Raw genomic sequence first — 14,141 nt, 5'->3', positions numbered from 1 at the left:
GTTAACTTTCACAGGCTCCCAGGATTAGGATGTGGAACCACCATTCAACCCACTACACAGGCTCGTCAGATTAATGCTGAGATAAACATTTAGAGAAGGGGTAGGATGTGGTCACAAGTTACGTGTGGCCTTGTGTTTCTCCAACAGGCTAACTCTTTTTTTTTTTTCTTTTACAATTCTATGTTTAAGGGAAAAACCAAATTACTTACTATACCTTCGGTACTTCCAAGAGATGGCTGAGTGATTGTTTCTAAATAGTTTCTTGTGGATCTGGTAATAAATGAAATTGACTACCATCTGGTTCAAATCCGCAAACGATTGTTTTATTCTTAATTGCCAGGTAGGGACATAAAATATCTTTTCTCCAGTGCCCATCTGAGGAGCAGATTGTCTGACAGTCCTGACAGGGAGGATGAAGAGGAAACGGCAGGCTCTTTCCCTGTGCTGCCCCTGACCAGCTGGGGGGTCTTGGGCAAAGGGTCTGTCCTCGTTGGCCTGTTTCCTCATCTTTACCATGCGGATGACCATAATATTTCCCCTAGCAGGTTGTAAGGTGCTTAGAATGGTGACGGCGCCTGGTCACCTCGAAGTAAATCTTAGCTGCTGCTGCTCTCCTACCAGAGTAGAACCTTCTCTCAGAGATGGCCAGTGGGAAGCCAGTCTTCCTGGGTAGGCCATCTGAGTGGCAGGGAAGTCTCCAAAGTGGTCACGTTTTTTCTGAATGGAAAGAAAGAATAATCTCTAATCTGAAAGTTCCTTTTCTCTCAAGAGAACTCCTGTCAGAGATGAGAAAGATTCGGTGTCTCATTTTTCAGTCTTCTTTCTCTCCCCATGTCTACATTTGAGCCTTATAGCAGCTGAAGGATAAACCAAAGAATTTTAAATCAAAACTGTCACTTTTTCTAATGAGGTTTGCCCTAAATAACATCATTGACTTTAAGGGAACTTTTCTTAGTTTTAGACATTTTTAATCACTTTGAATATTCAAATTAATCATATTTAAAGCATGAAAGAGGCTCGTGGATAATTTTTCTTGTTTTTAGATCTCTGTTGAACGCTTACCATGGCATGGCTATGCAGATGCTTCCCTGCCCAGCCTCTGGTCCCTTCCTCCAGCCCTCCTTTGCAGGAGGGTGTCTAATCAGTATTCCTGAATCTCAGCCTTGATTCACTTTCTCCCTCCCCAGCTCAAAAACCTTCATGGTTCCCTAGAACTACTGACTAAAGTGAAGGTTTCTTGCTCTGAATTTTGCCTCTAATGAAACCCTTCCACCCTGGCTGCCACCTGCTCCCTCCCTGTGCCCGAGGCACCAGCAACACTCATAGCTCCCTTCCTCTGACTTATCTTCTCTTTGCCTTCTCCCACTCTTTTTTTTTTTTTTTAATGCTTTTTGATGAGGAAGATTGGCCCTGAGCTAACATCTGTTGCCAATCTTCATTTTCTTCTCCCCAAAGCCCCAAGACATAGTTGTATGTACTAGTTGTAGGTCCTTCTAATTCTTCAGTGGGGAATGCGGCCACAGCATGGCTTGGTGAGCAGTGTGTAGGTCCGTGCCCAGTATCCAAACCAATGAATCCCCGGCCACTGAAGCGGAGCGTGTGAACTTAACCAATGCCCCACTGGGCCTACTCTCAAGTCTTGGCACAAGTGAAGGATTCTGTGACACCATGATCTCCATACAGACTCACCTCACTTTGATTATATGAGATGACATTTCACGTTGTAGTCTTATATGCTTGGTCTTCTTTCCCTAGAACATTATTAATTAGCACCAGATAGGAGCTCATGTCATTCATCAGTTTCTTCTTTGCAGACTGTGAACATAGTGTAGATTTGAAAGGTGAAAGGGGAAGTGGGAGGGGGTCGGAGGCGTGTGGAGGAAGGAAGGAGGCAAGCAAACAGGACAAAATTTTGGTTGCTTCCTTTCCATTCCTATGCTGTTAATTCATAATGCAACAAGAATTTGGATCTCTGGAGTGAAACACAACTCATTTATATTGTTGTACTCTATGCATAAAGTCTCTCTCTTTATTTTCTAACACCCCCCCCCCCCCAGGTGTGCCACGTCATCAGCGGGGTGAAATTTGGAAATTCCTAGCACAGCAATACCACCTTAAACACCAGTTTCCCAGTAAACAGCAGCCAGAGGACACGCCGTACAAAGAACTCTTAAAACAGCTCACCTCCCAGCAGCACGCAATTCTTATCGACCTCGGTGAGTCTGCAATTGATTTTGACATGAAAACGGAAGTTCCACTCATGTGAGAAATCTGAAGAGGCTGTCCAAGTTATTTAGTGATCTGCCTTTAGGTTTAGCAATCAAAATTTACTACTGAGACTTTCAATTAAAAAGCCCTGGAGTAATCCCAGATGTCTTCTTCAAGTACATAAAAATCTCTCCACTGGGCAGCTTGTTAACTCTGCTCAGCAGGTGGGGTGGCCGTCATGAAGGCTCCGGTGGTGACTGTGCTTCAGTTCAGTAATTCAGATATTGCCGGGAGGTTTTATAGTCAACCCAGGGAACATCCTGGAAAAATAAGTGCCAGAGCCGAGGCTTGTTGAATTACAGGAGCCACTCCCTTAGTCTTTACGACTTAGAAACAAGATTTGTTAGAAAAATTGTCAAAAGCAGTTTTTGTGTGCGGCAACGGGGCGGCCCCTTGTCTCTTGAACAGTGTTAAAAACACTAAGATGGAAACAGTCTGTTGGGTATGTTTGCAGTTGCCGCCAGGAAGAGCTTGGGGAATCGGGGTGTATAAAAGAGCCTTTCTCACTTGTTGGTGGCCACGCTGGGGTGGAGGTGGGGTGCGTCGTTTGCTGCTGCGGCCTCTCACCAGGGCCTCCATCTCTGCTGGCCCCATCTGGCAGGAGCTCAGCATCGCTGCTTTTAGGGCATGTGGTCCTGCTTCCAGAACATCCATCCTGGCTCCTGCTGCCACCACCGGGGGCCCCCTAGAGCCCCTGTCTGTGCTTCGGGCTCTTTGAGGTTCCTGCAGTGCAGCAGCCGGGAGGCAGGAAGGCTGTTTCCCAGTAATTTGAGGTGTAAGCTGCACCAGGCAGTATCAGGTCTTTTCTCTCCAGCCATAGAGCAAGTCGTAAGGGTTGACTTCATAAATGTTACTCTAGGTCTGAGGTCAGATGTCATCTCTGGGAAACTGTCCCTGACTGTAGCCTCTTTTCATACCAGCAGACTGGATTAGGTGCCTCTGCTGAGCCTTTCTGTCCTGTTCCATACTCTCCCTCTGTGATACTTATCACATTTGTTATTATTACAATTATTCTTTAAAGCTAATACTTAAATTTACCTTGGGCCAAATGTTGTGTAAAGTTACGTAAACTACTTTCTTTGATCCTAACAACACAGGCAGGTAGCTACTCTTCTATCCCTGTTTAGAGTTGAGAAGAATTGAAACACAGAGAGGTTAAGTAACTTGCTCGAAGTAACACAGCCAGTATGCTGCTGAGCAATGTGACTCCAGAGCCTGTGCTCTTTACCACCCCGCCCCCGCAGCTGTCCTCAGGTATATGGCAACGCCTTTTCCTTGCCTTCTCTGCTGTAGGGTGAAGCCCTTTGTGGCCTGGACTGAGGCTGTTTTACCACCTCCTAGGATAGAGCCTGTCACACAGTAGATACTCAGTAAATCTTTTTTGATGTTGAATAGGGGGCAGTGCACTAGCACCCCAATCTCACATGACCCTCACAACAGCCCTGGGAAATTGGCCCTGTGTCCTGTTTAAGAAATGAGGAAATTGAGGCACAGAGAGGTCAAGGGTTGACCACACTCACACAGTCAACCCACTGTGGCTCTGTGCTGTGCTGAGGCCGTTCCATCCCTGAGGCCCTTTGAGCCCAGGAGCCCCCCGTGTTCCTGTCACCATGGCTGGCTGGGTGAAGGGTGATGCTCAGGCCATGATTACACTTGGGGACAAAGTGTGAGGCGTGGGGCTGGAGCCCGTTTGGCCCACTGACCCTGAGGAAAGCAGTTTTGTGAATTGGCAGTAGCTGTGTTTGCTAATGTGATGAGTAACAGAAAAAATGACATCATGTTCCTATTATGTGAAATGAAGTGAAAAATAAATTTTGAGTAGGAGGTTGAGATGGAGGGAGTACAGCCGGTTCCTCAGCTCCCCCCAGTCCTTCCCCGGATAGAGGGAGAGGAGAGGGGAGCATGTTTCCCCTCCTTGACTTGAATGTTCTCTTCTCTTAGTTTTCCTCTCCTTCTTCCGCGGGCGGGATTGGCCCCCTGCCTCCTGTTGCTCAGATGTAATTGCTCTTCTGCAGAGTGGGAGGAAAAGGCCAGGTCGGCACAGGGCCCTGGGGCCTCTCCCCGGGGAGCTGTGTTTGCGGGGGCCTCACCTCGGGTGGCTGCTCTGGCCAGAGGCCCAGTGCAGCCTTTCCTCCAGTTGGCACATGGTCTGTGTGAACCGAGACTCATCCTTTCCTCATTCGTGGGCGGGGCCAGGCTGCACTCAAGTCCCCTCCGTCCCTGCCTGTCTCCCACCCTCACCCCTCTGCACCCCCAAAGGCCAGCCACCCCTCCCTGACAGTGCTGACCTCGTCCGTCCACCTCACTTCTTTCCCAGTCCTGGCCTCCACTTTGGAGGCCCTCCAGATACCCTCCCAAGGCCTAAAAGAACCTGTTTCCAGCAATGCATCTCCCAAGCAACCTCAGTGCATCTCTCCCAGCTTACTTTATCCAGAGACCTGACCAGCACCAGCCTCCTCTCCCCACTTGAACTGGGAAAACCCAAATGTTGCCCCAGACCCGGCGGTGAACCCGGTGGGCCCTGCCTTCCAGGCTCTGGCTCTGCCCAGTCGGGGTTCGAGGGGCCTCACTTAGAAGTTCCTCCAAATTTTGTGTGTTGCTACCCCCACCTCTCACCAAGAGTCAAGTCAGTTGTTTAGTCTATACTTTCTGTTTGGTCTACACTGTGGCTAACTCAAAGCCCAATAAAGGTGTGTGATGCTGAGCAAAAACAAATCAGTAGTTCAGTTGTTCTTAAAACGTGACATTCTTATCCTAGCCAGAAGAACAGAATGCTTGTTGCTTGGATGTATTTTGGGTTTTCATGGATTTTTGTTTTCCTGCCTCTTGCTTTACTTTATGAAATTAGTTGTGAGTCTAATCAGCTTTTTGCAAGATTTTTTTCTTCCAAAGAGTAAGAATAATAGACTTTGTAGTTGGGCAGTGTTTTATAGTTTGGGAAACATACTTTCTAACTTTGTCAGATTTCAGCTTTACACAACCCTGTATGAAATTGGGCACATATTATTCCACTTCAGAGCTGATGAATGAGACCCAGAGAGGTTGAATGCTTTGCCCAAGTCACAAGCTACTCAGTGGCAGAAAGTTCTGAAGGCCTCAGCTCAGGAACCTGCCCCGCTCCTTAAGCCTGGTTCCAGCTACATCCATTTGTGCAGCCCTCTCTTCTCTGGCCCCCCATCCTGGGGGCGCAGCACGGACTGCCAAGCTTCCTGCCTTCTGACTGGGGCTCCCACTTGAGTTGTGGCCACACTAAAGGCCACCAGTGGCACTAGCTGGAGACTCCCTTCAGGCTCCACTTCACCCCTCCTTCTGCTGCCACTTCAGCTGCTCCTGCCCCTGGCATCCCAGCCTGGACTCCTCCAGCCATCAGTGCTTCTGCCTGGTGAGGCTGTCCAGCCTCTCCCATGGCAGCAGGGCTTTAGGTCCAGAAATGGAGGAACACGTTAAGTCAGAGAGCAGAGGCGGGAACTGCTCCCCTACATCGATTACTTATTATTTTATTAATCTGTGTTTTATAGATCAATAAAGTGGTGGCATAGTTTATATACCCTACAGAGATCTGGTGAATCTTTTGGTGTCCAGAAGTAGCATTTTTTGCTAGATTTCTAGAAGAACTTCTACCAGTGACACGCAAATGGGTTTAGGTGTCCTCGTGCTGCAGTGAGAGGTGGAGCATCTATCCAAAGACATATTTGGGTCAAGAATCCAGCATGGGTGCTCTCATACTGATTTTTGCTTCCACTTAATGGGGATTTTGTTTGTTTTTTTGGTGAGGAAGAGTGGCCCTGAGCTAACATCTGTTGCCAATCTTCCTCTTTTTTTTTTCCCCAGCTTTATTGAGATATAAATGACATATAACGTTTAAGTCTGAGGCATACAACATAATGATTTGATATATGTATATATTGCAAAATGATTACCACAATAAGCTTAGTTAACATCCATTACCTCACGTAGTTAGATTTGTGTGTGTGTGTTGAGAACATTTAAGATCTACTCTCTTAGCAACTTTCAAACATACAATACAGTATTGTTAACTGTAGCCAACGTGCTATATGCTACATTCCCAGAACTTATTCATCTTGTAACTGGAAATTTGTACTCTTTGACTGTTTTATTTCCATATCTTAAAGTGATATTTTGAAGTGTAAAAACCACATGGCTGTTAAGATAACAAACCAAAAAAACATATTGGCATATGTATCTTTTTATACATTTTGAATTATTTTATTGGTCTGAATTTTCAGAAGGAAATGGCCTGGAAAGCCAAATTGGTCTCTTAAGGGTTTGACAAATGCAGACTAGCCAATCTTCCTCTTTTTGCTTGAGGAAGATAGACCTTGAGCTAACACCTGTGCCAGTCTTCCTCTATTTTATCTGTGGGACGCTGCCACAGCATGGCTTGATGCGCAGTGTGTAGGTCTGCGCCTGGGATCGGAGCATGCGAACTTAACCACTGCACCACTGGGCCGGCCCTACTTAACGTATTTAAACAAAGGTATAAAACTTGCCTGGTATCTGGAAGCAAGGGAGCTATAAACCAAGTGTTATAAATGGGAATTTTTTCCTTGCTTTTTTAGAATCCATAAAAGATGAGAGGAAGAGCTTCCAAAGGAAAGATCAGTAGAAAGGCCTTAAGATGACTAAATGTAGAGGGGCAGACAGGAGCATTTTCCCTCCTCCCTCCGTGCTCGGTAGTTTGCTTTGCCTGGTCTTGCCACAAAGCGCTATGTGCTCTGAGTAGTAGATGGGGCTGTTCCTCAACACATGGGTGCTGGTGGCGAGCAGCACTCTGTGTTTCGTCTTTGGTTGAAGTGCTGTGTGAGAAACTAAAAAGCATTAATGGCGGAAGACAGACAAGTCCCTGGAGTTTGTCATGCAGCGGTCTTGTTACTTAACACACCTGTCTGTCCAGTTGGAGACCTTGCTTTATGGAGGTCTGTTGAACAGTCGCAGCTCAAGAGTCATACGTTCTTGCATCACCAGCTACACGCATTATTCCAAAGGGTCTGCCATTGTGTCTGATGTTATCAAGACCACGTTGTGAAATCACACGTATTTGACCCTTCCAAATGTGCTCTTTAACCTCAGAGTGATGTAACTCAGTGTGGGTGATGTAAGGAAAGAGTAAAGTGGCGTGTGACTTCACTTCCTTTCACAGAGGTCTGAAATCTTCCTACATCCTTCGAGCCACTCAATGGTGTGCTGGCAAGTGTTTAACAACGAGCTCCCCTGACTCCTCCAGTGAAGCCCGGTGTTAGCGTGTGCAGATTTCCATGGCGTACATACTCCACTTTGGGAAATTTTAAGCTACCAACTTGATGTCACCGATGGCGGAATTGGGCAGAGATGTGCACAAACAGAGCCAGCAGGAGCCAGTGCCAGCGGCCACTGGACTAAGCCAAATGTTTCCTAAAAATAATCTGCATAGAGAAGAGCTCTGCCTTCTTAATCTCCCCCGTGTCGTTCAGTGGTGATTCCAGAGATGCTTCTGGAGCACCTGGTGCATTCCATGCACTCTAGGAAACACACGTTCCAGAGGGGAAGACGGACACTGAACAGCTGATGACCAAATTATTTAACTAAGTTGTGAGGAGTCATGCAAAGGGTATTTTTTCTTCAGTCTCTCATCTCACATTCTGCTCCGAGCTAGATGGTTGGAGCAATTTAAGAATCTCTTAGGATCACAGCTCCTCCTCCTGGAAAGAGCCTTAGAGGTCATTTGACCGTAGGTTACTCTTCCTTCCGCAAGTGAGGACAACGAGACCCGTGAGTTAGAGGTCACAGTCAGGTGGCTGGTATGCCAGCACCTCTCCCTAGAGATGCAGAAGTCTCCAGGCTCTTTGTGAAAGAGGCAAAAGAAAGAAACCTGATAGTCAGCTGTTCAGAGCGTCCTCAAGACGGAATAGCTTTGCAAGTGGCCCTGTGTATGCTGGACCGACCTCTGGCCTCCTGTAGCAGCTACAGCAAGTAACAAAGCTGAGAAGACCACGGGTCTCACCCAGGGTCAAGTCAGATGGGCTCTGCTCAGACTGGAGTGGTATTTCTCACAGTGCCGTGCAGGGGTCACCCACACAGTCCCTTGAGGAGCTTGTAGAAAACACATTCCTGAGGCCGCCATGCCTGAGCTGCCGCTGAAGAAGGATTTCCGGGTGAGGGCCAAGGATGCGTGTGCTTCACAAGCCCCCAGGTGACTGATGTGATCAGTGTTTGGAAACTGCTGGATGAAAGCTCTTCACCGGCAAGGTGATGGAGGAGAAGATTCACGGAGAAACATCCCTTAGATAAATGAAATTCCTTAGGAACACTTAGCGTGTTGAGCACACCATGAAGTTAAGTAGGAGGTGGTCTAGAAATACGTCTGAATTGAGTATCGCCTCTTAGGCCTTTCTAGCACATTTCTCTACTTAGACATACAGGACACAAAATTGTTACACATAAGGGGTTTCTTTGTGCTCATATTTTACTTCCTCCACTTAACAGCCCCATTCTCATTTTGTATATGAAGGGAGACTGCAGTAGAGAGAAATTTAAAGGGCCTGCATTCCTCTACTACGTGGCAAACAGTAAAATAGAGTTTAAAGAGGCAGGCCTGTAGCCTGATCCATTTATCAGAAGGATTCCACAGTTTTTACCCAGTTGCCCTCTAGGTTGGCAGAAATAAGGTGTTTTTCCTAAGCCGGAGTCTTCTGGAGCCACTGCTGCTCCTGGAGGTGTGCAGCCTTCCACAGCCTGTCTTGTTGAGTCAGAAACTCGTTCTAGAATCTTTTCACAGGCTTTGAACAAACAGCCAACAGTAAACAGCATCTTGCTTGTAGTTAATGTGCTTCGAGTGAGCAGCGAGGTGCAGGGGGCTGTGCTAGACCCGTCACCTGCTGCAGAGCAACGTACATACGTGTGGTCTCTATAAAGTGCGGTTTTTTCCTTCCCGGTGCTGACTTAGCACCTTCTCACCTGAGCCTGGAGGGCTCAGTACTCAGTACTGGATTAGGTGGGTGCGGATTGTCTAGGACCATTTCTAATCTGACGGGTCCACTTTCTTCTCGCGAGCCCTGCCTCCCTCCTCTCCTCGGTGTGCATGTGTTCAGGAATGTGTGTGAGCGTGGTGTCCGCCTAGAACAGCGGTTCCCTGACTTTTGATCTCAGGATTCCTTTCACTCTTAAAAATTATTGAGTGGCCCAAAGAGCTTTGTTTGCAAGGATAATTTCTATTAGTGTTTACTATGTTAGACATTAAAACTTCTTCAGAAATTAAAACTTTGTTAAAATAATATAAATAAATACTTCTGTATTTATTTTTAGATAACTATGATAAACTCACGCATATAAACATATTATGAAAAGCGGACTTTCCAAAATAAGAAAATTTAGTGAGAAGAGTGGCATTGTTTTACATTTTTACAAATCTCTTTACTGTCTAGCTTAATAGAATCAGCTGGACTTTCATACTTGCTTCTGCGTTTGGTCTGTTGTGATTGTGTTATTTGAAATATTTGGAGAAAAAGGTGACCTTGCATAGATACATAGTTGGAAAAGGGAGGGAGGACCTCAGCGACCCCTGAAAGGGCCTCAGAGACCCCCAGCAGTCCTTAGACCGACCATACATAGAGAACCACTGACCTAGAAAAATGTAATATAGGAAACCCTGTCTCGCCCAAATAGAACTGCGTGAGGAAGTCCGACGGGCAGTCATTCCTCCATTCCCGTTCGTTAGGAGCTGAAGACCAGAGACGCGTGGCTGTTCCCCAACCTGGAGGCGGGTGGAGCGCCTTTCTTGCTGCACTGAGTCCCAGACTGTGTGGGACGGGAGATGACGTTTGGCAGTCTCTTGGAACACACGGGAACATTTGTTTTAGCTCGGTCAGGTTTCTGCAGCCGGGTTTCTCGCATAAAGAAAATCAGTGACAGTTTCTGGGACTCCGCAGTACGAAAGAGTTATGTTTCGGTGAATCTGGATTGTGATGATGTTTGTTACTGTTATTTGGAATCCATATCGGCTTTCAGTTCCACATGTCTGTGAATTCTAAATTTCATGGAATTAGTTCCTGGAACGAAACTTTCCTTTGCCTCTAGAACTCTGTCGGAAAGTGAGATGTTTCAGGCTCAAGTGGAATGTTAGAATCAATAGAGCAGTGGTTCTGCAAGGTTGTTCCTCTTTTTGCATTTTTGCTACAGAAGTGTTGTGTGTGTGCCGTTTTTTTCTGTCCTGGTTGGAAGCCAGCTTTTTGTATGGCATATCTGAAGACTGTGCCCTGTGCTTAAACGCCATTAATCGCACCCATTCGTGTCAGGCATTGTACATGTGCTCCCGACTCCGCAAAGCGTACTTTCTGCCCATTGTAAAGAAGAGGAAGCTGAGGTTCACAGGGGCTGGATGGTCTATTCTGAGCTGCACATGCTGGGGTCAGAATCATGCACTATGCCCTTTGCACTTGACCTTGCTGCCTTGCAGACAAACCCACATAGGGAGAGTCTGTCTCTGTTTGTCAGAATTCATATGTCTTATGTTTTAAGTAAGATGTTTAGCTAAATTCTAAAAACAGTGTGTTTTTTCTCAGCTGTCAAAAATGGGGAGCGTAATGTCTGCTGTTTGGGTTGTGTGGGTGAAGTAAGACAGAGCCTGAAGAACCGAGTTCAGTCCTGGCCCCGGATGTGCAATCCCCCGCTCTCACATTATCTTCTCTTTCCTTCTTGTCACGCGTCTGAGGGCTCACGAAACTCGAACTTGAAATAAAGCCTCATTGTTCCTCACAGATGCCCCTTAGCTTTTTACTTCATGGATCCCTTCTGTATAGGTAATTACCCTGGTTTCACGTTTACAAAAGTGAGTCCTCCAGGTTGAACAACACTTGCTGAGCCTAATTCAAGATATGCATTCGTGTAAAGAATACACTGGATTTCAAAAGCAAAGTATGGAAAAAAGAATGCAAAATGTCTTAATAATAATTTGTTGATTATGTGTTGAAATGACAATGTTCTGTATCTGTTGTGTCAAACAGACTCTCTTGTTAAAGTTAATTTCACCTATTACTTTTTCATGTGGCCACTGGAAAATTGTATGTGGCTCACGTTACAGTTGAGTTGTACAGGCTGCTCTAGAACAGGAAAATGCACAGGCATTATTATATCCTCTCATACTTGCACATGCACGCTCAGTTCTGCGCACAGCTCACAAGGGTTCAGAGACCTGGAGGCCCCCCCTCACAGCTCTAAGGTTAACCCTGGAGCAGAGGATGAAGCTGGGAGGGGAGGTGAGGAGGTGAGTGTGTGGACTGGGGAGCTGTTGATTGCTTTCTAGCAGTGAGTGACGTGTGCAGAGTGTGTTTGGGGAAGAGGTTGAGCAGGCAAGAAACGAATCAGGATAAGAAATCAGGAACGGAGTTAGGAGACTGTTGCCATCCTCTTAAATCAAGTTCAGATGGACCAACCTGGATTGATGAAATGCCTTCTCAGGAGGCTGAGGATACATCTCACAGATGTATCCTTCTCCCTTTGCTGAGACCAGATAATTAAGTTGAACAGTTAACTTGTGGCCTAGATGCACTTTCTGCCTTTGCTGATCCAGACGAGGTCATAATTCTCACCTGGATCCAAATGTGGCCCTGGCCGAGCATTTCTCTTAATCAGGTACTTTCTGCTCCCTGGAGACACTTCCCCATCGGTCACATTCCAAAAGGATGGGGTGAGGTGGGATTTGACAGGTATCAACCATAAAAGCATACTGAACAAAAGAAGTCTTTAAACCCGATCTAAATACCAGCTTTGTGTGAAAATAATCAGGATGTTGGGAGCACCCCCACATCTCCCCAAGCCCCAGCGCATGGCGGGGTACCCTAGTTGTAAGTCATTCTAGTTCTGTGTGAGCTGCTGACACAGCATGGCAACTGACAGGTGGGTGGTGTGGTTCTGTGACTAGGAAGTGAACCGGGGCCACCGATGCTTTGAGAGCACCGAACTTTAATCACCAGGCCATCAGGGCTGGCTCAGGCTTTTTTTTTTTTTTTTTTAACCTTTTTTGGGGAGGTAACTCTTTTGTGTAAAAGAAAACACTTACTGCTCCTCGGTCTGTTTCAAAGCACTGCCTCTGGTTTAAAAGCTTAGAAATATGCATGTGGCACGAAGCATTTGCAGGCAAAATAAGTGCAGTCTGGGAAAAGCTGATCAGGGAGTGTCTGTAGCAAGGCCAGGCTTTTGGCCGCATTTAGTTGATGTTGGAATAGTGTGGTGGTAAAGAACCACGGCTGTTTGCTCCTCTTGAGAGTGTAGATGTGTTTAGAGGATCGACAGGTTTTTTTGTTTGTTTTAGATTGAAATCCAGAGATCTGTAGGACCAAAGGTAGTTCTAATTGCTTTCTCCTGAACCACCACAAAAAAGCATGAATAACTGCTGATTTTTTATTGCAACATTATTCCAAGAACAACCAGCTGACCTTGTTTACAGAGCTGATTTACAGTATGGTCCAACTTCTAAAGACCTGTTGCTTTGACCTGAAGCACCTTGGGTTTCTGGTTCAGTGGCTTTCTCTTTGCAATTACAGCTAATGTGTATTGTTTTCACAGGACGAACCTTTCCAACGCATCCATACTTCTCTGCCCAGCTAGGAGCAGGGCAGCTGTCCCTTTACAACATTTTGAAGGCCTACTCGCTTCTAGACCAGGAAGTCGGATATTGCCAAGGCCTCAGCTTTGTAGCAGGCATTCTGCTGCTTCACATGGGTGAGGAAGAGGCGTTTAACATGCTCAAGTTTCTGATGTTTGACATGGGTCTGCGGAAACAGTACCGGCCGGACATGATAATTTTACAGGTAGAGAGTGTTCCTGTGTCTTTGATAGAGACAAATGCCAAAGACGTGTGTGATTACTTCCAGGTCCATCAAAGGAACTTTCTCACCATCAGTTAACACTGTAACAGCTGTCATTGCTGAGAACTTACTCTGTGCTAGGCATTGCACCACGTGTTTCATATGTACCTGTCTCCTTAATAACCCTCAGGAAGATGCTATTAGTCAGGTCAATTTATAGATGGGAAAACTAAGGCTCAGAGAGATTACATAATTTGACCAGGTCACACAGCTAGTAAGTGGCTGAATTCAGATTTAAACCCAGGCCTGTCTGACTCCAGGGCCCTCCCTTTTACCTCTCATCAGACCGTCTTCACATAATCTAATTCCTACCTCCCACTGTATTTGCTACTTCCTCCACCAGGGATCCCCTCACCCGACATCCCTCAGCCCTTGTCATTTGGGGCTCATCTCAGGTATCACATCCTGGAGGAGCTCCTGCTGACCACCCTCATGTCGTGTCCCTGCTCATCCACCCTGGCACACTGTATCACGTTATCCCATCTCATTTCTTCTGCATAACACACGCATTGTCTGAAATTGTCTTCTGTCCTTATTCATTTACCCATTTATTTTCTGACTTTCCTTAGTGAAAGGGGGCATCTTACCCATCTCAGAGCTATGTCCCTGGTTCCTAGAACAGTTCCTGGGATGAAGTAGGTACCCAGCCAGTATCTGAATGGATGAGTGACAGATGGCAGGTCATAGCAAAAGGAAACCAAACACAGCAGCAAGTGCCAAGTGCTGCTACTGCCACCTTTTAGAGGTGGAGAGAAGACTGGATCCTGCCCTGGGAATATTCCTAAATGTTGGAGCATGTGTTTACGTGTTCATTTACCAGCAAGATGCCGTGATCTCAGAGCCTTAGAAGCATCCTTAAAAAGGAAACACTGGAGCCAGGGACTCTTTCAGAGCTCTAGATTGCGTGGTTAAAAATCCTTTCACCTCCACCTGTGAATGTGAACCACACGAACATAAATCTCATACAAGGAAGCCATTAGCTAAAAGATTTTGTCCCAATAACACTTTCCA

The 14,141-nt window shown here is 46.3% G+C and overlaps 1 protein-coding gene across 1 annotated transcript in view; it reads left to right on the top strand.

The window, feature by feature from the left end:
- Positions 1–14,141, top strand: part of TBC1D1 (TBC1 domain family member 1) — a 143,756-nt gene that overhangs the window by 109,679 nt on the left and 19,936 nt on the right. Inside the window, exons 16-17 of the mRNA XM_046656332.1 lie at positions 2,058–2,216; positions 12,829–13,073. Coding sequence (XP_046512288.1) covers positions 2,058–2,216; positions 12,829–13,073 — 404 coding nt within the window. The remainder of the gene's footprint in view (positions 1–2,057; positions 2,217–12,828; positions 13,074–14,141) is intronic.

The sequence above is a fragment of the Equus quagga genome, chromosome 3, assembly GCF_021613505.1.
Source record: "Equus quagga isolate Etosha38 chromosome 3, UCLA_HA_Equagga_1.0, whole genome shotgun sequence".
NCBI classification, from domain to species: Eukaryota; Metazoa; Chordata; class Mammalia; order Perissodactyla; family Equidae; genus Equus; species Equus quagga.
This window is presented reverse-complemented; position numbering and strand designations above follow the sequence as displayed.